At 51.5% G+C, this 26,353-nt stretch overlaps 1 protein-coding gene across 7 annotated transcripts in view; it reads left to right on the top strand.

Annotated features, from left to right (window-relative positions):
• Positions 1-7,298, top strand: part of GRAMD4 (GRAM domain containing 4) — an 83,142-nt gene extending 75,844 nt beyond the window's left edge. For 5 of the 7 annotated variants that reach the window (XM_072596571.1, XM_072596568.1, XM_072596567.1 and 2 more), the window contains 5 exons: positions 176-323; positions 897-990; positions 2,861-2,945; positions 3,280-3,348; positions 4,277-4,510. In XM_072596571.1, the coding sequence (XP_072452672.1) occupies positions 176-323; positions 897-990; positions 2,861-2,945; positions 3,280-3,348; positions 4,277-4,378 (498 nt within the window). In that variant the 3' untranslated portion in view covers positions 4,379-4,510. Of the gene's footprint in view, positions 1-175; positions 324-896; positions 991-2,860; positions 2,946-3,279; positions 3,349-4,276 lie in introns of all 7 variants that reach the window. The other 2 variants (XM_072596572.1, XM_072596569.1) reach the window with 2 other exon arrangements.
• Positions 7,299-26,353: the final 19,055 nt, after the last annotated feature.

Raw genomic sequence — 26,353 nt, 5'->3', positions numbered from 1 at the left:
GATCTCAGGATCTGCAGCCACCCTCTCAGGGGTTTTGTGCCATGTGGCCACAGGCCTTGGGACTCCAAGGTCCCCTCCAGAAGAGCCTTGGGGGCAGAAGCATGCAGTGGGGAAGAAGCTGTGACTGGAGGAGTGACAATCTCGTTGATGGAGTGCCCACCTGCCTTCTTTACAGCTCCAGACCACGTCCTCCAGGAGCTATGTGGGTGCCAGCGCTCCAGCAGGCATGAGCAGAGATGAAGATACTGGGCGCTTTCATGGTACCAAAAAGGGAAATTTCCATGAAATCTTTAACTTGACAGAAAATGAACGACCACTGGCAGGTACTTCCCTCCTTAGTCACCTTCCAAATACAGAGCAATCTGGGCATCAGTGGGTGCAGGCATGGCCAGAAGGGAAAGAGCAAGGCCCATCCAGGAGGCCAGTCTGGGGAGGAGAACCATCTGGGGAGGTGGCCCATCTGGGGAGGTCCATATGGGTACTTAGCTTTGCGTCAGAGGTCAAGGGTGCCTCTCCTATACCAACATTGCCCTCCTGTGGGTGGGTACACTGCAGGTACCAGGTTGGCACTCTCGCTCTGTGCCCATGAGGGCCTTAGCAGTAACTGTGCAGCAGTGGCCTAATCTCAGGGCTGCACTCCCAAGGCACCTTGGTTGAGTCTAGGGGGCAGAGTCCTCAAGATGACCTAGTCCAAGGTCTTCATTGGGCAGAGTAGGAAACTGAGTCACCCCAACCATGAATTCTGCCCCATTTCAAAGTGGAGTCATAGCTGCTCTTCCCTCTGAGGCCCCTGAGGGCAGGAATCTCCCTGGTGCTGAGTAGGGTGCTTGGCACATAGTAGGTGCCTAGTGAATGGGAATGAGAATGAGCCCCACACACTCTTGTTTCCTGGTCAGTGTGTGAAAATGGCTGGAGGTGCTGCCTGATCAACAGGGACCGGAAGATGCCAACAGACTATATCCGGAATGGAATCCTGTACGTGACAGAGAAGTGAGTGCCTGGCTTAGCCACTCCCAGGGGTGCCCCTGGACACAGGCATCTCTGGGCCTCCGCACCCTTGGCTCCATCAGTAGACGGGTCTGATGCACGGGCCTGCTGCGAGAGCCCTGGGCTGGGCACCGGGGAGATGCCAGTCCCACCCTGCCCAGCCCCTCGTGGTGATGCCTCCCCAGAGATATGACTGACATGCTGCATAACATGGGCAGGCCATGGGGCGGCAGGGAAGGATTGAGGATGGCTGCCCAGAGAAGGCAACCTTGAAGCTGCTCAGTTGGGTGTTCACTGCACAGGAGAGACATGGCGGCATGTCATACCTTAGAGCAGGGGGAGCCAGGGTGCAGCCGCAGACAGCTGAGGAAGCTTGGGTGCAGCACTCACAGCTCGGAGTCCTAATCTGGCCCCTGGGACCTGGTGTGTTTTCTTCTGTTAACTATCCCGCTGAAGTGGGTTTCCACTGTTAGCCTTCTACACCATGATCCATCTGGAAGTGAAGCCTGTGAGCTCTCCCAGCCTACCCAGAGTGCCAGGAAACAGTAGGGCTGAGGACTCCCAGTCTGGGGTCTTGAATGTCAGGCAGGAGCCTCCAGAGCTGGGGTCCACGCTCAGGCCCAGGCTGATGCTGCCCTGGGTTCCATGGGGGCCCAGAGATCACTCTAACCCTGATGGCCTTGTGCCTCTGGCTGCACATCCAGGGTCCATCCCCTGGTGGGCACTGGGCTGCTTCCACCACAGCCACAGGGATCCCCCACCATGCATGGGCATCCCCCTCCCACCCAACCCAGCTTCCCTACCCTGCCAAGTGGGTGGGTGGGGGGGAGCATGGAAGGGGCCTAGGGAGAGGACCATGGAGCCAGGACCAGCCCCGCTGGAGCCACCAGCCTGCACTCAATTGCCTGGGTGGGCCACTGACCAAGCAGCCTGTGGTGTTTCTGAGATGGAGCCCCAAGGGCTGGAGGTTTGAGGCGAGAAAAGGCTCCGTTCTTTAGTCATCTCTGTCGCACCAAGCGTTGGGGGAGGGACCAGGGAGGATATGGTTCTAGGCTACGTACAAGCCCATGAGGTCATCAGGCCAGGGGTCTGAGTCCCAGAACCCACAGGCCCTTTTCAGAATCAGGGTTTGCAGAAGTGATGAAGGAAGCCAGGTGTGAGGCAGAGCCAGTAAAACCTCTCAGACACACTCCCCCAGCCCAGGCTAAGCCCAGTGCCCAGAGCCAGCATGAGGTCTGTCATTTCATTGTGTAGACTGACAGCCAGAGGCTCAGAGTCCTGGGGAAGGAATAGCAGAGGGAGGTGGAGCAATAATTAATCTTCTCTCCACAGAGCTGTCCTCACAGCTACCCTGGGGGCAGGTGCTCTTATGATCCCCTTTTAACAGATGAGGAAATGGAGGCAGACAGAGGTTAAGCGACTTACCCAGGGTCAAACAGCTAGTGAATGTCTGAGGTGGGCTTTGAATCAGGTCTCCTGACCGCAAAGCTAAAGCAGACATTATTATCTTCATTTCACAGAAGAGAAAAGTCTCTGAGAGAGAAAGATGTAGGCCCAAGGTCAAAGAGCCAGGATTTCTAGCCCGGGTTCCCCACCCTCAGGCTGCTCACATTTCTAGGAAGGGAGCTGAATCCTAGAAGGAGAAAACAAAAATGCCCATGGGGCATGGGCAGTAGGATCTGGACCTTTCTAGGATGAGGGGTATCCAAGGGGACCTCTGGGACTAGGCTTTGGGTTCTTGGGGACAAGCAGGCCTTCAGCAGGGGGAGGCCAACATGAGGAAACCATGCAGAGACTTGGCCTTGCTCAGAGGGGAGGAGCTTCTCCTTCTCATCTTCCAAGGGTCTCCTCCACTTTCCTTCTTCCCTTTCAGTTACTTATGCTTCGAGAGCTCCAAGTCTGGCTCCTCCAAGAGGAACAAGGTCATCAAGCTAATGGACATCACAGATATTCAGAAGGTTCATCCATCTGTCCCTGGGGACTGCAAGGAGGAAGGGGGTGGTGGTGAGGGCTTCACCCTTGCTTGACTGGGGGTCATCGTCATTCTCTTCTCCCTTGCCCTGCCTGGCCTCTGGGCACTCGCTCTCCATCCACCCACTCTCTTGAAATGGCTCTTCCAAAAGCCCTCTGAGAAGGTGGAGGCCCTTTGCGGTAAGGGTGCCCCCCCAACCTCTAGTCTTCGCCTCTCTCCGTCTGGGCTCTGTCCCCAGACACTGGTCAGCCCAGGCAGGAGCCCCAGGGGATCTGTGTGTCTGGGTCTAGCCCCCTCATGGGACACTCTGTGTCTTACAGTACAAAGTCCTCTCTGTCCTCCCGGGATCAGGCATGGGGATTGCTGTATCAACGCCATCTACCCAAAAGGTGAGGACTCCACCCGGGCTGCTGCAACCATGGCACCTCCCCCTTCTTAGGTTCTAGATTCCTGGGACTGGAAGGACCCCTTCTAATTGATATTTCTGTCACAGTCCAGAAGCTTAGGCTCCCTCACCCCAACAGGCTCAGGCTCACGAAGGAGAATTTGATAAGCCCCCCAAGTCCCTCAGATACTAGACTCCTAGATCAGCAGGACTCTGAGAGAACCTAGAACAGGAGATGTCAGAGCTGAGAGGGAGCTTAGAACAGGGGATTTCTGACAGCTGGGAGGCACCTGAGGACAAGGAGCTCAGTGACACAACTCAGAGGAGCTGAGACCCTCCCTAGCTGGGTGACTCTGGGCAGGTCACTTTACCTCTGTCTGCCTCATCTGTGAAATGGGGATAGCCATGGCGCACACACACACACACACACACACACACACACACACATATATATATATATATATATATATATATATATATATATATATATATATATATATATATATATATATATATATAACAGCCAGGATATGGAGGATGCCCAGCGCCCATCTGGTCCAGACTCTTCCTTTGTATGAAGGAGGACCACCCAAGCCCAAGTCAGTGGAAGAGGCAGGAACTATGTGGGCCTCCTGACTCACAGCCAGGGCCCCAAAGTCTCAGACTGGCTTCCCACAGCTTACGATGGAGGGCTAGCCCCAAGGCCACCAAGGAGTGTTGGCTTGAGAATGGGCCTTGATCCTTTCTGCCCAGTGAGCTGAGACCAAGGAGGCCTTGGGAATCATGTTTTCCTCACACTCTTCCATCTCCCCAGGCTAGGGGTGGGGCCTCACACAGGAAGGAGAGGGGTCAGGAGAGGCCTGGGCCTCCTGGGCTGGTGGACACACAGTTTTCCCTCCGGCTCACTTTCTGACCATCCCTTTTTTTGACAGCCCCTTGTGTTTGGCGCCATGGTTCACAGGGACGAAGCATTCGAGACTATCTTCAGCCAGTATGTGAAGATCACATCAGCAGCGTCCAGCAGCGACAGCTAGTAGTGCCCCCAGGGAGCGGGACCTTCTTTCTCTTCTAAAGGACTCTGGCAGTGAAAACAATCGGTCATCTCGAGATCTCCTTTGCAATAATACTCCCAGTCAGGATTCAGCTCCACATCCTGATTCTCTTTTCTCGGCCTCCATGTTTGTCTGCCACGTTTCTTGGAGAGGCCATGAAGGCACTTTGGCCATATCCCTGGACACCGAACATTCTTCATGTTTACTCATGGGATGTGAAAAGGCAGGGAGGTCACTGGCACCCACTGGATGAATGAGGTGTGTTGTTTCAGTCACCACACATGTCCCACTTGCACAGAGCAGCTGGAGACCTCATGGCCCAGTTCTTGGTTCTCCTGATCCCTCTGCTGGGGGCTGGTGCCTGTGATGCTGAAAGCCCCCTTCCACTGGTTCCGATTACTTTTCGTTCTCCTTCACTGAGGTCAATGGAGGAGAATTGGGTCAGGGCTGAGTCTGAAATGCCACTTCGTGGTCAGGAGAGTTCTTCCCACTCCTTGGCTCTGGGGTCACCAGTGCAGAAGTCACAGGAGTGTTTCCCCCTGACTTACCTGAGGCTGCCTCTTCCTCCACTGCTGCGATGCCTTGAAGGGGCATCTCATGGAAGGCCCTGCAGGGGATGTGACCCCTGAGAAGCACCCCCATCTCTGGCTCCACCTTGCTTCCTCTTCCTCCAGCTCCATGCTGACCTTCTCTTCAGTGCCTGTGCTGGGGTGAGCCCCAGGAAGCCTGACTGGAGGCCAGACCGATGGAATTTCCTCAAGTCAGAACCAGGCCTCGGTGGTCTCTCGGGAACCATCCTGGTGCCCCAGCCCACCTGTGTCAACACCCCATCAGAAGATGACAGGGAGGGGCGGCGGAACCTCGTGGGCTCCTTGGTTCCTATGGCAATGCAGAAAGTGCTTGGTACTTAGTATAGGGTAGTTAAAATTAGTCTTGGACAGCTTGATCACTAAGCTGGGCTGGCTGATGGCTCAAGACAACCTCCAGACTTGCTGGTTGGCGCTCTACCCGCTGTTTGAGTGTTGTGGCATAGGTCATGTTTGCAGTGTTTGACCAGTGAGTGTGTAGTGAAGCCCAGTGACCAATGCCCGATGGAGCTGGCATCCCCTTGAGCCCTCCTTGTACACATTTCAGGGGAAATGTGTTGATCTGAAGGGACAAGAAAGTGGGGGTGGCGAGAAGCTGGGGGGGTGTCCTGAACACACCTTTAGTAGGTGGAGCCAGGGGCTGGGTGTGGCCTCAGCGAAGGTTCCCTGGGGCAGGAGCTGTCCTGCCTTGTTGCTAGAACCCAAGGCCAGTGGGAATGCTTTAGCACACAAGCCAGCCCTCGGCTCCAGGTGAAGAAGATGCACCAAGCACCCTGAAGTCGCCTTCTTGCCCTTCTGTGCGGAGGGAGTCGGGGGAAATGATGACCAACCGAGAAACCCCGCTAGTCTAATGTCCTGCCCTCCTCCGGCCCAGATCCGCCAGTCTGCTTGTCCCGCGTCCCTGGGTGTTTGTGAGAGTTGTTTTATGAAGAAACAGATTCTATTTTTTACAGAGAGCAAGCTGTTTTTTCTTATTTTTGTATCATTTTCAGATGGAATTTTTACCTTTGCTCCGATCATAATTTGCTGGTTTGGAGAAGAAATCGGGAAGCTGCCCTAAATACTTCCCATTCCCAGCCCCACCGATCCTCTGTGGCGTTGCCGTCACCTCTGGGGGATGGGAAAGGGGGAAAAAACTTTGAGTCTGGCTGGTTTTGCGCCCAAAGCCAGCCCGAGTGGTACGGGGCCCTCAAGGCTTCGTTGATTACCAGATTAGGGTAGCCAGAACTCGCCAACAGCACAGGGCTCGTTGCTGATCACCCACCCGATGACGCCCCGGACAGAAATGCCCACCATCACTAGTGACTGATGACCCAGACTTCACACAGTCGGGCAGCGCCAGGGGCTGGATTTCTTAGCGGCCTCACCACGTCAGGCAGTCATGCCTCTCTTCTTCTCAAAGGCCCCCTTGTTCTTGGGGCTAAGAATCCCAGCTGTGCTTGCTGGCCTTATGACCTGCAGTGAATCCCTTTCCTTCTCTCAACGCTCTTCCAGCCTAATCTCTGACCCCTGACCCTCATTGCAAGCTTCAGATGATGGGTGGGCCTCGGGGCTGAGACACGGGCATGTCACCCCTAGATCTTTTCCCACTGGCTTTGGCAAAGTATAGTCAGGAAATAGTGGGAGACGTCAGGCCCCTTAAAGGGGTTCCTTTCCCCCCAAAACCAGAGACAGATGTGATTGGCCACGGTATTTGCTGCTTCTAAATATAGCTTGGTGGAGCTGCTGAGATGTTCGTGGCAGAATTAGATTCAAATTCTTTAAGAAAAGTGGGGTGGTTGAGTTGGAATTCCTTCTAAGGCGCAAGGGAGATGAAAACTGACCACGCAGATGCCGAGTGGATTAGCTTTGACATTCAATGCCCATGATGTTGCAGCCTCTTCTCTCCTCGTCTTCTGTTTCTGCCCTGCTGGGAAGGAAGCCAGTTGACTTTCAAGGGCGGCCAAACCTTCTGTCCATGTCTGTGCAGACCACGACCACAAGATGGGCTTGTGGACCCTTGTGTCACCTAGGAGGAGCAGAGGCTCCTCCTTTTGCTGACTTGGGTGACTCGGGGACAGGCGATGCGTTTCTGTGGCTCATCGCCTGGATCGAGTAGGATGCTCAGTTTTCACGTCTGAAGTCGGAGTCTATTTTGAACTTGTAAATAATCGTTGCTGAAGTCACTTTTGTTCAACAAAGCAATTGTATGGAAAACCGGTGAAAACAAAATTGCCCTGTGACATTTTTTAAGAAAACCCTGTTTGTTTAAAGAAGAAGTCTTGTATAAATTATAATTTTTATTTAAATAAACCTAAAATGCTTTGTGCTAACAAGTCCAGCCCAATGCTTCCATTGTGCATCCATATAGGGATGATACCAGGCCCTCTAGTGGGCAACGCTGGCAAAGCTAGAATCTTGGTGCAAATCAGTGGGAATGACTGATTTTCATTTTTATCTGCTCAGTCTTCCCCAGGAGGAAAGTGGTTCAGGGTCCGAGAAGCACCAATGCCCCACCAACCTCCCCATCTCTTCCCCTCCACCACAGTAGACCTTTCCACAGGGGGACATCCCCACTCTAAGACCTTGGTGCCCACCTCCCAGCTCTCCTAGTGAACCCCTTGGGCCTAAACCAACCAACTTTGGAGCCAGAACCTGGGCCCATGTCCCTCCTCTGACACATGGTGTCTGGGTGGCTTTTGGCAGAGTCCCTCATCCTTAAACAGAGGGGCCTAGTTCTAGAATCTAATCAGAGACTCTCCTCCTCCCTCCCCAGAACAGGCATTCCCAGCTCCTCTGACCTGCCCTCATATGGCATGATCTCAAAGCCCTTACCCTCCTAATTATATTCTTCTGGGCAGTGTCATTGCAGCCCGGTCAGTCAAGAAGCATTTACTAAACACCTACTAATAACTCCAGGGATGCGGTGTGTGTGTGTGTGTGTGTGTGTGTGTGTGTGTGTGTGTGTGTGTGTGTGTGTGTGTGTGTATACAACATGTAAACAACTGTGTACAAGCGAGCAATAGGATAAATAGGAAATAATCCAGCTGGGAGAGGCCCTGGCATCCAGGAGTATAGAGAAAGGCTTCTTGCAGAGGATGGGACTTAAGCAGGGATTTGAAGGGAGCCAGGACGTGGTGAGATGGAGATGAGGAGGGAGAGAATTCCAGGCAAGGACCATCATAGAAGATTGTCAGGAGTGTTGGATGCCAGCAGCAGCCAGGAGACCATTGTCCCTGCTCACAGGTGATGTGGGGGGGGGGGGAGGGGAAGAGGTTTGAAGGCTGGAGAGGGAGGTGAGGGGAGCAGCTGTCAAGCTCAGAAGGGCTTTGAGTGCATATACTGGGATCATGGAGGGGACAGAGCCACTGTAGTTTCAGCCTAACTGGTAGGGGCGTCAGGAAGCCCTTCATCTCAACAATGCAGAAGCAGGCACAGGAAGGCAGTGAGGGGGACCCCCGAATCTGAGGACCTGGGCTCAGATCCTTCTCAGATCCTTGCTCCCACCTGTGTGACCTTGGCCAAGTCTCAGGACTAGTTTTCTACTCTAGGATGAGAAGGCTGAACTATGTGAGGTCTGGGGGCCTCCTTGGCTCTTGGTCCTGGCTCCCAGGACTCTGCTGAGCTCACATTGAGAGTTAGGAGCCACCAGTATTGGGGCCCAGGTCTTGGGTTTCCCAGGCCTGTCCCGCTAACCCTGCCCTGGCCTCTTCCTCACGTCTTGCCCCTGGAGAGCTGAGATAAAGGCACAGTCCTGGTCTTTGCCTTGGCCATGTTAGGAGGAGACAAGTGCTTGTCACTGTCCTCTACTCTCTGCCTCTGCTGGCCCAGGCAGCGCCCCCACTCCAAAGTCTCAGAATGGTATCCCTCCAGTGCACAAACCTTCCCAGAGACCACCCAGCCCTGTGTCTGAGTCTGGACTGACCCCTGTTGTAGCTGCAAACAGCATAAGCCCATAGAGGGTAGAGAGGCTTGTGACCCCCCTGGGAAGGCAGGACTTGGGCTGATGTCCCCCTGCCCTTGGGGAGTCTCAGAATAGCAGGCAAATGAGCTGCCAGCAGGGATCCAAACAATCCAGCAAACATTAAGCACTTACTGTGTCCTCAGTTACAAAGATGAATCAGTTTCTATTTTTTTTAAAGCTGGTGCCTGCCCTCAAAGATCAGTGTAACAGGGAAGTTGAGAGGGGCGCACAGAGACGTCACCAGAGATGGAACAGGTGGGTCTAAAGGACAAAGCCCCACTAAGCTCTAGGAAGATTGGGGGAGGCCACTTGTGGAGTGGGAGGAGGTACCTAAGTAGAGCAGAGGAGGAGGAGATGCCTAGGGACACACCAAAGATTCTTTGAGATTGAGAGGAAAGGTTGTTTCCAACCAGGGAGATCATGGAGAGTTTCTTGGAAGAGGCAACCTTAGAGACAAAATAATGATAATCGCTAGGTCTTATCTAGTGCTCACAACACGCCTGGCACTTTGCAATGATCTCAACTGATCCTCACAACAACCCTGGGAAGGAGGTGCTTCTATTGTCCCCATTCTACAGATGGGGAAACTGAGACAAGCAGAAGTTAGGTGACTTGACCAGGGTTACACAACTAGCATGTGTTGGGCCAGATTTGAATCCAGGTCTTCCTGACTCTGGGGCCTCTCTATCCACTGCACCACCTACAACTTGGTCATCTTTCCCTGGACCCATGGCTAAGGGTTCTGGAGCCTTGAGGCGAAAGATTTACAAAGTCCTTAATGACCTCCAGTTGAGAAGGGCCAGACCTGAGGCTCAGTCAACAAGCATTTAGGGTCATAGGTCCCTGTCCCCTGCCTCCAGACCCTCAACTTCCCCCATTGAGGTGCCCTCCAGGTCTGACCGCCATGTTTGAGGAGGAAGGTGCACTGGTGCTGGAGCTGGGGAGGCTGAGGCTGGACAGGAGGCCAACAGGGCTTTGGTACTTCCTCCCTTGCCTTGACTCAGGCCTCTTAGAGGCTGCCAGGTAGGGGCTGGCATGTGTTGAAAAGGTGATCGCCCAGAGTCAAAGTCTGGGCTCTAATCCTGCTCTGCCTCCATGTTTCTGTGACTGGGCCAGCATCTTCAGACACAGAGCTGATTTGTTTAATGCTTGACCTCACATTGTCAGAAAGATGGTGATAAGCCAAAATGCCTGCAGAGGGGGAGGCCCCAGGACACAGCCAGATAGAAAAGCATGTACTAAGCACCAGACCCTGAGAATACTGAAGGAGACCAAAGAGAGGCTCTCCTTCCCTGCCCTGGGGGAGCCCCCAGGATCCCCTGAAGGAGAAAAGTGGGGGGCCATGACTACAGACTTACTGGGCTCCCCTTGGCCCTGAGAGTGGAGCTGGGGGTGGGGATGGAATAGACGCAGAGCTCAGGGTAGGCTGGAGGCCAGAAAGTAGAGGCCCAAAGGTGTGGCCTTGACGGGGGAAGCTGGGTGGCCACTGGGCTGCCACCCATGATGGATTTTGGTTCCAGTGCAGGCAAGACCCAGCCTTAAACCCTGAGTCTTCATTTTCTCCTCTGTAAAATGGGTACCCAGGGCTACAAGACGTGGACAGAGGCTGCTATAAACAGAGGGGACTGCAGACCCAATGAGGGAGCTTCCTTCTACCTAGGCAGAGGGTCTGAGGAGCCATCAGAGGAGCCCCTGCCTTCTTGGCAGGGATGCTCCAGGGTCTCCCCATCCTGGACCTCCCAGGATAAGAAGGCCATGCCGGAGCTGCCAAGGAAGCCCAGAATGAGGAGCCCCGGTTGCTCTCAATTTTCAAGTGACAGATGATGTTTGCTGTGGAGACCTCTAATGAGGCAGCACCAGCAGCGCTTCACTCAGATTTCTATCGGTTTTTAGATAATTGCTGTGCTACGTTAATCACTTGAAAGCCAGCTGGAGGGTGGAGTGTTTGCTAGGTACTGGGACCTTGTACTTGGGGGCTCAAAATCTGCCCTGGAGGCCAGCCCTCTGCAAGGAGTCACTGGAGTCTAGACACTAGACACCCAACCCATTGCCCGGCTATGGCCTGTCTGGACTGGAGTGTCACAGGAGAGCCCAGGAGTGGTCAGGCTCCTCTGGGTGCCCAAGGAGGGGGCAGGGCAGCTGGCCAGGGAGCTTTCTATTTCTGCTTTAATGATGTAAGGGGAGCCTGAGGAGAGCTGATGGATTAGGGCTCCAGAGCAAGAAAGGGCCCTGGGAGTGTGGCCTCTAAGGTGGAAGGGTCAGCAGCATCCATGAGGTTCCAGATTCTTCAAAGAATGGGAACCTAACATGTTTCCAGGGACAGCCTTTGCAGCCTCATTAAAGCTGGGCTATGCTGAGCTGGAACTGAAATTTAGAGGTGTCAGTTAGCCTGGGGACAATGTTAAAGCTCCCTCACCTTGCCCACCACCCTCTACCCTGTGAACATCCCAGGTGAGTTCAGCTATATTGTGCACAGCCCAGCCTCCACAGAGGCCTCCAGCCTGCCTTCTCCAGGAAGCCTTCCCTGAGCTTTCCTCTCTGGGTCTTCTAAGGGACCAGGCCCTGAAGGATGGAGCTCCTGATCCAGGGTGGAACTTTGTCCACATCTTTATCCTGCCTTGTGTTGTATATCTAAAGGGAGAAGGAGAGCCTGGACCCTGGGAGACTTCTGGGATTTGGAGTTTTTCCTCTCACCTCCTGAGGGAAGGACATATTGTATGGTTTGAGTCTGGGCTTTTTAGCTTAGGAAAAGGGAGAAGAGACAGATCAGGGTCAGCCACAGCAGGTCCCCCAGTCACCGGCAGAGCCAAACTGGTCACTGGAGCTGGATAGCTCCTGCCTCAAACCCTGACTGGCCTCTGGAGAGTCTGCAGAGGAAGAGGACAGTAGGTGTGAGGCATAGGAGATGTGGGAGGGTCAATGGTCCCAGGCCCTTCCCTCCTTGGGTGTTGGGGGTGTAAGCTTAGTTTCATGTGGACAGTGTCGGGCAGGTAAAGGTGAGGACTTCTAAACCTTAGAGTTCTCATGAGGCCCCCCAGGGAACAGCTGGGAATTGAGGCGTGAGACACGGGCTATCTCGTGCATTTCTGCCTCTTCCCCGTGGGATACTTGCTGGGGAGAGCATCCCACCCTTGAGATTAATCCATGGTCTGAGCACACCTGTTGTTGTCTAGCTAAGGGCTGAGAGCAGGCACAGTATTCAGGTGCAAACTATGTGGGGGGGGAGAGCTTAAGTAGGGTCAGGAAAGCCTGAAGGCGCTCTTAGCGCTGAGGGGCCCTTAGAGGGCAGAAGGCCCCTCTCCCCGCTCCCTCTCCCATGCTCTTGCTCTACGATCTTTGCCCCTTGGGAGGAGGAGGATTCCTCTCTCCTGAGGAAGAATTCACCCTGCACATGTAACCAAGACCCTGAATAAAGCCTAACCCTTGTTCGACTCTGGAAAGTCTCTTCTCTCACACATTTATCCTGTTTGGCCAGCTGAAGACCTGCGACAGGTAAGGAAAGACTCGGGTAGCCCTTCGGCCTCTAGGCCTGGCACTTGGGCAGCACCCAGGCTGGGGCAAAGACTGTGCCAAGGGCCCACATGAAAGGGCTGCTGTTATTAGAGCTTTTTTTTTGGTCTTATTCTCATCTTCTCTTCTCCTTTCTTTCCTTTTCTTTCCTCTCTTTCTGTCTCTCTCTCTCTCTCTCTCTCTCTTTTTTTTTCATGGAATTTAGGCAGAAATAACCTGTGGACAGGCTGCTCATCTGCTCTTTCTGTTTGACTATCTTTACATTTCATGAGGATTGTTGCACAAATTGGCAACCCAAGGTGGACCATGTTGTGCATGTCCTCACATCCCTCTGTGAGAGGCATGAGGGTGACCCCAGGCCAGTGGTGTGGCTCTTCCTCCTTCCCTTCTCTCTCCTCTGCCTCTGCCCCTCTGTCTCTCCTCTCTTCTATCTCCCCTTCTGTCTCTGTCCCCCACCCCTGTGTCTCTGTGTGTCTCTCATTGGGAGCACAATCACAAGTCATTCCCACAAGTCATGACGACCCTTCGAAGGGCAAAATTAATACACAGCCAGGCCTCTTTTCACTTCCCCCCCATCAGATGAGGAACTCAACTGGTATTTTTCTAGGTCACATTGAGAGCAGCTGGGGCCTCAGGCCCCCTAATGACAGCTGGTGTCACTTGTGGGTCACAGCCTCAGGCAGAGACCCACTGACCACCCGCATCTTCCCTCTACCCCAGCAGGGCTGCTGCCTCTCCCTCCTCCCACCCCTGCCTCCATCACCCCTCCAGGTCTCCGGACAAGCCTCTCCCGCCATGGGGAGGACAAGAGGGCCCGAGTGGCCCCCCACTGTCTGGATGTCCCCTGACACTTCGTCCTGTCCTGGCTCGGGCCTCATTCACTCCCCAGCGGATGAGCAGCCCCTCTTCTAACAGGTACTGTGACCAAAAAAGAGCCACTGTTGGTATTTCTGTCTTTACGGATCCTTTTCCTCTTCCTTCGATTGCTTTAGAGTCAACCTCTTCATTTTGTATGTGGAGAAAATGAGGCTGCCAGGAGGAAATGACCTTCTCAAGGTCACACAACCACCCAGGACTTCTGGCTCCCATTCCAGGGCATTTTTATGTCCCCCTCCTCTTTCCTGGGACTAGGATAACATACATGAAAAGGCTCTGAACAATCCCACTGGGAAGTGGCATCTAACGACCATCATAGAAATCACAGCGATCACATTTTTGCCCCCAGAAGGACACAGAGCAAATGTTTACCAGGAACAGCACTCAGTGCAAGGTGGCCATGCAGTCAAAATCTAGAACTAATTAATTCTTCATTTTCCCTTAATTGGCCAGATGTCGGTGCTAATTGCAGCCTGATACATTCCTAATGGTAGGGACAAAGAGGTCACCGTCTTGGTAGATGTATGAATAGGGAGGCAGGTGGGCAGGACTGGCGGGACTTCCCAGGCGTCAGAGAGGGAACAGAGAGCTCCTCTGGCTCCAGCTAGCCTCTTCTTCAGGCTCGGATGCTTGGGGGCTGTGCTGGACAGAACCCAGTCTACCTGGGGTTCATTTTTCAGGCTTGTCACTTAGGATTGGGTGAACTTAGGTCTGGGTGACCTTAGGCAAGCTGCTTCCTTCCTCAGAATCTGGAGTCACAATCCTGGCTCTCAGCTTACTAGCCATATAAGAATCTTGTGTTGTCTGGGTCTCAGTTTCCATCTCTTTAAAATTAGGCTATCTGTTTAAGTGACTTTTAAGTCCCCTCCCTGGAAGATCTAGGATTCTCTGTTTTACAAACGTTTATGGCTTATGTATGAATGTGTATGCATTTCATGTAATACAAAGAAATGAATGAAAAAGTCTTCATTAAGCACTTAACAATTATGTCAAGGGCTAGACCAAACCCCGGGGACACAAAGATAAAAATGAGACAGTCCTGCCCTCAAGGAGCTTCTAGGCCAGTGTCCTATCCATGTACATGACTTCCTTCTCCTGAACTGGACCCTGAAGAGCTCAATGGTTTCCCTCAAGCTATCCTTTCTCACACCAGTCATCTAAAGAAAGGATGCAGAAAGGCACAGAGGAATCACTGGGGTCCAGGGAAGAAAGAGATAAAATGATACCATCTGCAGATTAATGTCAAACAGAGTTATAAAGTGATTGCCAACAGGAAGGCAAAGCAGAGTGGCTTAAAAGTCCTCCCTCAAATGAATGGAATGTTCTTGTTCTGTGAGAACTGATGGAAGGTTGGCTGCAGAGAAACCTGGGAGAATGCATATGAACAGATGCAGAGAAAGGCAACAGAACCGGGAAAGCAACAGGCACTATAACATTTGAACCAGAAAGACAAGCTCGAGAAGTCTGGTCAATGCAGAGACCAAGCACAATGCCAAGGGACTCACGATGGAAGGAGTGACCCTCCAGACACAGAATGAGGCAGACCTTTATGGACATGGCCATGGTGGGCATTTTTCTGCTTGACTATACCTATTTGTTACAAGGGTTTTCTGTTTCCTTTTTCTTCCATTTGAGAAAGTGAGAAGGAAAAGAGAGCCAGAAATAGGGAGGGATGGGGAGGGAAGGATGGAGAGAGAGAGAAGGATGCAAAGATGGAAGGAAGGAAAGAAGAAGAAGGGAGGTAGAAAGAAAGAAATTAAGAGGAGGAAGGAAGGGAAAAAACAGTACCATTGACTCACTTTTTATAAAATTCACAGAAGAACAGAAAGGACAAAAAGAATCAGAGACAAGGTCGACAACTTAGAAAGTTACATGATGAATTTATTATACATCATAAAAGAACAGCAAGCTGTATATAATGGAGAATTTCCATTTTGTGTATAATCCTCTTTTCTATTCCACTGTGTCTACAGAAATGCTCATTTTACTTGGAATCTGTTCAATTAGATTTTTCAATTTTAAAAAACTCCTCTCCCCAGTACCCTAATATCTTAATATCCTGAGAATATGAAGTCTGACACCTCAATTTGCCAGTGACAACAGCTCTCCCAAGGAAGCCAGTCTATGACCAAAATCTCCACCTGCAACCTGTTCTTGTATTGATATCTAAATATTTTTTTAATTGACCTAACATTCAAATAGATAACACCAATATTTAATGAGCCCCATTAGCTTGGAAAGCAGGAGAGAGGACTGACTTGCCGCTAGAGGGCAAGCAAGGGCAACCCTTCAGATGGGGTGGTTGGCAAGAAAGGTTCATCTGGGAGGGGGAAGACTGGGTAGAGGACAGATTCCCCAGGGAGCATTAGCCTAGATGGGAGGGTCATTTTTTTTAATAACTCTAATTGTGTCACACATGAAGCTGTCCTATTTGGAACAGAAATTTGCTAATGACCTCACAAGAAACTCTGAAGTTGAATCATAAGATGATGATGGGACTGAGAGATGGAAAAGATCTAATCAGACAAGCTTTAGTCCAACACTCTCATTTTGCCAATGAAGAAGGTGCAGCCCAGAGAGATTCTGGGCTTCCTCTGAGTCACCCCGCATTAGGACAGTCAGGAAGGCAGGACGTTGTGGGAGGAGGAGCAAGGCAGGCACCAGCCTCCATCCATTCAAAGGCTATTTGAGGCAGCAGAGAGAAGCCCAGCCTCTGCCTGAGTGTGAAACTGTCCATATTTCCATACTGGGGCCTGGTGACTTCATTTCCTGATTAGTTGACTCTCCCCCATGTGCCTGTCTTTAGCTGAGCCCAAGCTGAGGCTTGGGCGTTGGGCTGGGCTGTATGTTCCCAAGGTCTTGGGCACAGAGGGCCTTGACAGGGGCCTCCTGGACAGCCTTATCACAGGCCTTGCCTGGCCATGTCCCTTTCCCAGCATACACTGGCTGGATCATTCTGTTTATCTTTATATCTTCTGTGGGGCAAGTTGGCCCATGAGGCAGAGACCACCCTTCCTGGAATACCCGCAACTTCCATTCTTGGGAGACCAGAGTGTGCCAAGGTTCACCAGCGCAGAGCCGGCCCCAGAAGCACCCTATGTTTAACAAGCTTCATGTGGATGAAAGGCCCTAGCACCTTACTGTCATCAGTAGATGCAACGGAGGCCCAACATTGTTCAAAGACCCTCAGGCAGCGAGGGGGCCTGCTTCTCATTTGTTCACCCCATCCTGGAGGATGCTCTGAATAGGAGACGTGTTCTCTACAGACAAGGAGGTCGGTGTTTGATCCCTGAATGTGGATGGTCTCAGATTCCAGAACACTCCGAGTCCTCAGTCGGGGAGGACTGGAGTGAGATCAGCGCAACCATCGCTGAATTATTTCAGACAACCAACAACACCCCTTTTCTCCCATTTTACATGTTGAAAATGGGGGCCCAGGGGAAGCAAAGTGACTTGTCCACCTCACACTCATGGTAGTGTCAGAATTGGAACCTGGTCCCCTGAGCCCAATACCCTTTCCAGCACACCACATTTGTCCTAATTCATAGAGAAGAGGAGAGATGGATGGAAAATGATGGTTTTGTCCCCATTACGCCATGGAGCTGAGGAGTCCGTCAGGACACAGAGCTGGGACAGGAACCGCAGATGGCCCCTCAGCTGGGTCTCAGATTCAAAAGGCGGAGGAGAGCCAGCTGGCTTGCCCCAGGAAAGTGCTTGGCTCTTAATGATCCCAAAGTGCTCCCCAGCAGAGCTCCCCCTCCCCCTAACTCGAACATTTGTTCTGGATACGATTCTGTTCTGTTACACGGCTTGAAACAAAATGGTCTCTGAAGGAAACAAGGTTGTAAGTGACCCCAAACGTGCTGGTGGGAGGGGAGGGAGGGCTGGGAAAGTGAACCAGAGGGGAGGAGGTGAGCAGTCCGTGGATGGAGAGCCGGGCGGCAGATGGACAGCCCAGATCCTGCCCAGGGAACCGTGAAATAGGAAAAAGGGTCATGCCCCATTCCTCAATAGTCAGAGAAAACGAGGGAACAGTTCTCACAAGCAGGACTGGAAACCATCAAAACAGCTCCCGGAAAGAATGCTCCAAATCATAAATTGTGAGAGAAATGCAAAGCCTCTCACCCACGGAGCTGGCAGAAATGACAAACGATGCAAAGGGACAATGTTGGAGGGTATTCATACCCTGCTGGTGAAGCTGTGAATGAGGGGAAACGATTTGGAATTAGATGAGAAAAGTCGCTGAATTTGACATACGCTTTGACCTAGAAATGCCCGGGTGAGACCAGAGATCAGTGTTTATAGTCAGTCAACAACGCTTATTAAGGGCCTTCTACGCTCCAGGCACTTTACAATCTGATCTCTGAAGAAACCCTCTATTTTACAGTTGTGGACCCTGAGTCAGAGGTGAGGTGACTTGACTAGAATTACAGCTAGGGAGGCGGCTGCCCCCGGGCCTCTGAGGGGGTCCAGGACCCCCGCCGGCAGCCTCCTGATGAGCTGGCACGAGGACCCCCTTTTACAGCTAGGGAGGCGGCTGCCCCCGGCCTCTGAGGGGGTCCAGGACCCCCGCCGGCAGCCTCCTGATGAGCTGGCACGAGGACCCCCTTTTACAGCTAGGGAGGCGGCTGCCCCCGGCCTCTGAGGGGGTCCAGGACCCCCGCCGGCAGCCTCCTGATGAGCTGGCACGAGGACCCCCTTTTACAGCTAGGGAGGCGGCTGCCCCCGGCCTCTGAGGGGGTCCAGGACCCCCGCCGGCAGCCTCCTGATGAGCTGGCACGAGGACCCCCTTTTACAGCTAGGGAGGCGGCTGCCCCCGGCCTCTGAGGGGGTCCAGGACCCCCGCCGGCAGCCTCCTGATGAGCTGGCACGAGGACCCCCTTTTACAGCTAGGGAGGCGGCTGCCCCCGGCCTCTGAGCGGGTCCAGGACCCCCGCCGGCAGCCTCCTGATGAGCTGGCACGAGGACCCCCTTTTACAGCTAGGGAGGCGGCTGCCCCCGGCCTCTGAGCGGGTCCAGGACCCCCGCTGCTTCTGTCCCAAGGACAGAAACTTGAGGGGCTCGGCGCATCGTTAGCTACCCGGGTCGCCTCCTGCCCTCTAACAGGGAGGTGCCCCAGGGAGGCTTGGTCCGCTAAGGCCGCCTAGGCTGCAGTCTCAGTCATGGTCACCAGGTGGTGCTCGGCCCCGACTCCAGGCTGGCCCAGGGGTCTGCCAGCACCTCCAAGGCTCAGGACCCGCCCAGCGTCTTGCATCTCTCACCTCAGCCCAGGTAGCCCTGGGAGGGAAGAGGCGCTGTCTTGCGCTCGTTTTATGAATGAGGAGACTGAGGCCCAGACGCAGCTAACGTCGGAGCGGGCATCCGAACTCCAAGTCCAGCGTTCTTCCCACCCTGTCACCTCGAGGTTTCCGTGCTCCGCCCTGCGGCTGCTTGGGGACTGCCTGGGCCCCCCGGCTCCGTCCGGGCTTTAAGACGCAGAAGTCACCATGTGGGCCTGCCTGCATCCATCCCATCAAGACTCTCATGTGCCTGATGATGCTGCAGCACCCCCACCTTGACCGCCCGAGTGCCCAGCAGGGGCTTGGAGGGCAAGTCCTAAGGCAGGCTCCTTCTTCATTTATTCCCCCCATCAGGGAGCAGTCATTGACTGCATTAACAGCCAGGAAATGGGGGAAGAGGGGTACAAACCCAAGCTGGGGCTGTTCCTCTCCTAACCAGGGCTCCCTGGGGGACTGGAGAGGGGCCCCAGGTACTCGGAGGAGTACGCAGAGTGGGCCTGGCCCGAATGGGGTCCTCTGTGCCAACAGTGACCACTAAGAACTTGTTCCCCCGCACCCTGCAGTTCCTGGGGGCCCAGGCCCAGCTGGGGTTAGGGTGGGGGGAGAAGTACCTGGGACTACCCTGCTCCTCACCCCTGCACCCCCACCCCTCAAGGCTCCAGTTCCACTGCTCCCCAGGACGGATGGGCGGCAGGAGCCGTGGTCTGACGTGTGCTCAAAAGTAACCCCAAACGCCAATCTCTCTCATCAGTCAACTGGAACCCCACTTTGTCCCTTGGTCAGCTGGAGGAGATGACGACTTCGGCGTCTGTGCTCATCCTAGACGGGTGGTGCAGCGGTCTGGAGTCAGGAAGACCTGAGTTCGAATTCAACCCCAGGCACTAATTGTAATCGAGTCACTTAAGCCCGTTCCCCGTCTGTAAAAGAGGATCCTAACAACAGCACGGACTCTCCAGGGCCATTGTGAGGACTCCGGCGAGTCGTATATAAATAAAAAATTACGGGGAAGCTCTTGGACTCTCAGAATCGAGCCTTTGATGCACCAAATACAACCCACAGGATTACAAAGACGGTCGGGCGTGATCAGGCACCCTCAGGCCTTTCCTTTCCTCGGACCCGGAGATTTGAGGTGCCGGGTCGGAGGGATCAGTGAGGGCTACCTTCTTAACTGAGGATTTCTTGGGTCCCTCCCAGCCCTGAAATCAGAGGGTCCTGGGATTCGGTCCTGGGCTCCTGACAGAAAGGGAGCCCTCCTACCCCTGCTGCAGCAGCTGAGCCCGGACAGAGAAGCAGCCCCTCGTAGGGGGAAAGCGTCCCCGCTCTGGAATCGAGACCCACTCCTGAAGAATCTGTGCAGCCCAGACCCCTTCCTCTATCTGGGAGAGGCAGCCCACGAGGACCGGGCAGAGACCCGAGCTGCGTCTCAGCAGAGGGTGTTCTGGAACACTTCCAGCTACCACCAGGACTCCCACCAGAGGGGAGGGGAATGGGGCTTCTCTCCTCCATGTCCCTCGACTCAGAAAAGAAAACTGAGGCACAGACAGGGGAAGGAACAGATTCAGTGCACAGAAGGCTCCCGCACACACACGCACACACGCACACATGCACACACACACACACACACAGAGGCATACACAGTCATTTTACAGACGAGGAAACAGAGCAACCCAGGTAGTAAATAGCAAATCAGCATCCTCCTCTCCACTGCGACGTTCTGCCTCCAGCATCCTGTCTCTGGGTCTCTAATGGAGGGATTACTCTGTAATACTCAATAGAGAGAACCTTCCAGAAAACAATAAGATGGTAGAGTTAGAAGGAAGCTTATAACGTCAGAGGCAGTCAGAGTCAAGAGGGCCCTGAGAACAGGGGATGGCAGAGCTGCATTTAAGGAAGATGGCTTTTGTGGGCAGAGACTGGAAGCATCAAGACCAGTGAAGGGGCTCTTGGAATAATCTGGGGAGGAGGTGAGGGCCTAAAACAACAATGGAATTGCGTAAACAGAGAGGACAGGTCAGCAGCTTGATTTCGGAGCCTCGAGCAGGGGTGGGGGATGGCTGCAACCCCACAGCGCTGAGGACTGGAGGGAGAAGGACCCTAAATATCTGGGGTGCCTGTGGGTCCTGGTGAGATCCCTCAGCCCATTGCTGAGCACTGTGGCAGCGGGCTGGATGGCTTCATCCTTCTGGGCTCATCACATGTCCTTTCCATGTGAAGCTTCACGTTATAGTTCTCCATGACTCTGCTGTGACCCCACCAGAGTGTGGGTTCCGTGAGGGCAGGCCTCGAGGATGTGGGCCTCTGTGTTGGTGACCTGCATGTGGACAGAGGGAGCATTCTCCTGAGACAGATCATTTGAAGACGGACAGTGAATTTCATCAGGTCAGCTCCAGCCCCCACACACAGTTCTGTTCCTTGCTGAAGGACCTTTGTGAGACTTGGGCTGGCAGAGCCTTCAGAGGTCCCGGGTCACCTCCGTAACAGGGTGGTGCTGGAGGGGCAGGCTGACAGATGGAGTGACTGCCGTCATTACGCTTACTCACAACGAATGGGCTTCAAGGCTGAGGAAGTCTGGGCCAATTCTTCTCTGAATTCTTCAGAATTAGCTGTAACTTCGGGAGATTTAGGAATCGTTGTGGACAGTTCAACAAAGACATCTGCTTAATGTACAGCCATGATTTAAGATGAAGGAAAAGAATGAGATATCAGACAGTCTGGAGAGAAACAGGGAGAAATGAGAGGGGAAACAATTAGGCTGCTCTGTCCTGGCTAACCAATCTGGCTGGCTCCCTGGAGGGCTGTGCGGCAGAGCTGATTGACCAGGGGGTCCCAAGATGGATGGCCAAGGATAGAGTCCCCCATTCCTAAGAGATTTCTTCATTCTGCTCTCCATTACTGGAGGCAGTGGGTGCAATGGGAAGAGAGAGTATGTCCTCACTCCTACACTCGTTGAATGACTGTGGGTAGGTCACTGCACCTCTTACCAGGCGGTTTCCTCCTCTAAAACAGGGCTAACAATGTCCTCACAACAGGGCAATGAATGACCACGACCAATGAGGATGCAGGCTGCCACATCCTTACTCAGGAGAAGCAAAGGACTCAGTGTAGCCCAACACAGAGATTCGTCTAACAGGGCCAAGGGGCATGGAAGGGGACGAAGGGGAGAGGACGTGAAGCAGTGACTCAGGCCTCCCGTGGCCCTTCCACCATAGGCCTGCCCCTAGCACTTTGCTCTTCTCTCCCTTGACACCAGATCTCTCCTTGGCCTTCCAGAATCCAAGCAAGGTTTAGCACACTCACCTTTAGAGCTCCTACCCTAGGAGCTTAGCCCCGCCTAACAGGGATTAAAACCAGCCCACTTAGGCCAATGAATCTACTGCCTGTCCCTAGACACCAGACCCTCCATCCCCAATCATATCAGCACACTCCTGGCTGCTCTCCCCAGCTGCCTTCTAACTTCACCCAAAAACCCAAGGACCCTTCATTGGCCCCCAGCCCCCAGATGTCTTGTCTTCCCTGTGAGAAGGTAGTGAGGCCTGTGAGAGCAGGAACTGTCATTTTTTTAACCTATTTGTTCCTCAGCACTCCGCACAGTCCCTGGCACAAAGTTTCTTCATTCATTCATTCAGCGTAATGAATTGACTACATACCTTTAAAGAAACAACAAGCTGCAGGAAATAAAATTTCTGGCGTCATAAGCAATCCTTTTCCTAATGTGGAAATGTTTATGTTTGTTGGTGTTTTTCCTAGTTTGGAATAACAAAAATGAAAACAGAACAACCATTTCTCCCCCCCACCCCCCAGCCCCCATCACCTGCATAAGCTCCTTTGTCCAGGGCATTTTACGGTGTTATAGGATCAGAATTCAGCGCTGGAAGAGGTTTTTTTTTTTTTTTTTTTTTTTTTTTTAATATTTTTTTATTTTTTTAATGTTTAACAATCACTGCCATACAATTGCGATTTTATCCCTCCCCACCCACCCCCCACTACCTCCCTCCCTCCCCACGACTGCATACAATTCTGTATAGATTCTACATATACTTTCCTATTGAGTATATTTTCACTATAGTCATGCTATGTAGTCAGACTAAGATAAATGAAAGAAATCGTATAACAAATCAGAACATGATACACAAACACATACACATACACAAACATGATCTGCTACATTATGTGAGTGACTTCCATATTTCTCTCTCTGAGTGTGGAAGGCATTTTGCCTTGAGGTCCACCATTGGGATTTTTTTTTTTTTTCAGAAGTTCTTGTGTTATTACAAAAATCTAAGTCTACCAGAAAAAGCTCTCACACACTGTGGTTGTTGCTGTGCATAAAGTTCTCCTGGTTCTGCTCCTTTCACTCAGCATCAGGTCATGTAAGTCCTTCCAGGCCTCTCTGAAGTCTTCTTGTTCATCATTTCTTATGGCACAATAGTACTCCATTACATTCATATACCATAATTTATTCAGCCATTCCCCAATTGATGGACATCCCCTTGACTTCCAGTTTTTGGCAACTACATAGAGTGCTGCTATAAATATTTTTGTACATGTGGGACCCTTTCCCATTTTTATGATCTCTTGGGGATATAGTCCTAGTAGCGATATTGCTGGGTCAAAGGGTATGCACATTTTTGTAGCCCTTTGGGCATAGTTCCAAATTGCTCTCCAGAATGGTTGGATGCGCTCACAGCTCCACCAACAATGAATTAGTGTTCCAACTCTCCCACATCCTCTCCAGCATTTATCATTTTCTTGTTCTGTCATGTTTGCCAATCTTATAGGTGTGATGTGGTACCTCAGAGTTGTTTTGATTTGCATCTCTCTAACCAATAGTGATTTAGAGCATTTTTTCATATGATTATAGATAGCTTTAATTTCTTCCTCTGAAAATTGCCTGTTCATATCCTTTGACCATTTATCAATTGGGGAATGACTTGTATGATTATACATTTGGGTCAGTTCTCTATATATTCTAGAAATGAGGCCTTTATCCCCGAGCTTAGCTGTGAAAATTTTTTCCCAATTTACTACATCCCTCCGGATTTTGGTTGCATTGGGTTTGGTTGTGCAAAAACTTCTCAGTTTAATGTACTCAAAGTTATCCATTTTGCATTTCATAATGCATTCTATCTCTCCTTTAGTAAAGAATTCTGGAAGAGGTTTTGAAAGAATTGGATCTAGCTTCTCCTGTGTCAGAGGGTTTGCCTTCCAACTCGGTCGTGAGCTGTCCCAAACCTCCTCTTCACTACTGCACCCTTGGGAGAGTGGTCCTACTGAGCCGGGCCACTCACTTCATTCACTTTCATTCCTCTCAATTAAGCCCTTTTGTGCCTGTCCATTGTTACCATTTCTGCCTTCTAGGGCCAAACACACAGGGGCTAATCCCATTGTCCCACGACAGCCCTATTCTTGTGAATCTTTTTGCATTCTCATCAATGGGTTCCATTCAATTCATTTCCCTATAGAGTCACGCCAGTCAATTCACTTCAGTCCAGTTCATTTCATCTTTAACTACGCTGTGAAATCCTTCTGTAACCACAGAATCTCAGAGCTGAAAGGGGGCAATTACAAGTGGTCATCCAGACTCTGCCTGAAGCCCTCCAAAGAGAAGGTTTTTGTGTCTCCCTCCTCTGGAAAGCCTTTGCTCCTCTCTCCCTTCTCAAGTGACCACTTTGGGAACACATCCTCCTCCGAGGGGGCAGGAATGGCTGGGTTTGCTTTTGTATCACCAAGACAACCTAGAGCCTTTGATGCTGCAGATTCTCAGTCCATGTTCTCTCACTGATGGTGCCTTGTCCTGAGCAGGAACTTAGGTAGCAAACCATAACGTGCATGTGGAGCACTTGTCCAAGACCCATATATTAATGGGTTTCTTGGCTTAGTGTATTTCACAATTTGGGCACTATGCGTGCAGACAAACACATCTGTGACGTCTTTTTCTTCAAAGATTTATTGATGCTGCTTTTATCCCCACTAAAATCGTTTCCCAATAACTCCCCTTTGCCTTTCTGTTCATGGGAGAAAAACAAAAACAAAAAACCCCACAACAACCCCCAAAACAGATAAACCCCACTAACCAAAACAGTGACCTATGCTGGCAACCTTCCACACCTATGTTCCTCCATTTGACTTTCTCACCAAGGACAGTTTTCTGACAGTGTTTACAAATGTGAGAAGCAAAGGACCACGCTAACAGGAGGACTCTCTCTGGTAAAAATGTGATGAATGCAACTGACTACTAAGTCAGTAGGTAACATTACATCAATAACTCTCTCCATTCAATGCAAACCTCCCTGAAGATGGAGATATTTCCTACACAATAAAAACAGGGAATTTATCCCTTCCAAAGCCAAGATCTCAGACCATGAAAATGTTGCTTTAGTTCTTGTTAAAAAGGAAATTTCTGCCCAATCGGTCAAATGTGGAAAATTATCAAAAGATTTACATGATATAAACTAATGACAAATGATACAAAATTCAGCAAAACCAGGAAAATAATGTACCCGACTGTAGCGATAGAAATAGAGAAAACCACCATCTCACAACAATGAGCTTTGCAAAATTACAAGAATAAGCTTGGTTCCAAAGAAGAGATATGAGAAAACAGTTCCCTCTGTTCTTTTCCAGAGATTGGGGGGGATGTATCTACTCTATTTTATCAATGTATTTTTCCAGCATATTCCAAAGTACTAAATACGTTGTCTTGTTGAATTGTTTCGTCTTTTTATAAAAAATATCTTTATTAAATTTTTATAAATCTTTATAAAAAATTCTTATAAGGGATGGTTTGTGGGGTGGGAGGGATAGAGGGTGTGAAAAGGAAGGGTTATGTGAAAACAAAAGATAATAAAAACCAATTTTTTAAAAAAGGAAACTCCTCAAACAATTCCCTTTCCCATCTCTGAGGTGTCTCCCATCTTGTCGACTATACTGAGGCATTTATATAGCTACAAATCATAGCATCTCAGAGCTGGTAGAGACCAAGAAGGCCCCCAAGTGGAGTTCCCTTCTATAATATCCCTGGCAAATGCTCATCTAACCTGTATTTAAAGACCTCCAGTGACAGGGAACTCACTCCCTATACAAGAAATCCTCTTCTATTATTCTATATCCTATAGTTTTTCTCATTAAGAAATTCTTCCATACATTGAGCCACAGCCAGCCTCCCTGTAATGTCCACTCATGGCTTCCAAACCCTCTGCTAGAACACAGGAGAATTCTACTCTCTTCCTTATGTGTCACCTAGCCCTGAACTGGGCATACAGATGGTCCCTAGTACAAGCCAACAGACTTATGTGATTCTACAATGAAGTGATTGAGGAAAAGATTCAGGGAGACAATACACTTCCACCACCGCCCTCAGAGGTGGTCACTGGCGGGGGGGAGGGGGTCTGGGCACCTCAGGTGTCCCCACTCCAGTCCAGTCTCTGCAGTCAGACACCAAAGGGAGGCCTGATCATGTCACACACACACACACACACACACACACCCCATAAAATAAACTATCAGCTCACTCTCATCTTTAAGATCCACTATCAACTCCTATGGTATCCAAAGCCCTCCACGGCAGTCTCTGCACCCCACCCTCCTCTGGGGTCCAGTGATGCTAGGCTTCCTGACGCTAGGGGGCACTGTCACTGTCTCAGGTGTCTGGAGCTCTCCCCTTCCCTCTGTCTCTGATTCCCTGGCTTCCTTGAAATCCCAGCCAGAATTCCACCCAAGCTAGCACCTCTCCCCTGCTGATTATCTCCAACTTCTCCTGCAC

Source organism: Notamacropus eugenii, chromosome 3, assembly GCF_028372415.1.
Source record: "Notamacropus eugenii isolate mMacEug1 chromosome 3, mMacEug1.pri_v2, whole genome shotgun sequence".
NCBI classification, from domain to species: Eukaryota; Metazoa; Chordata; class Mammalia; order Diprotodontia; family Macropodidae; genus Notamacropus; species Notamacropus eugenii.
This window is presented reverse-complemented; position numbering and strand designations above follow the sequence as displayed.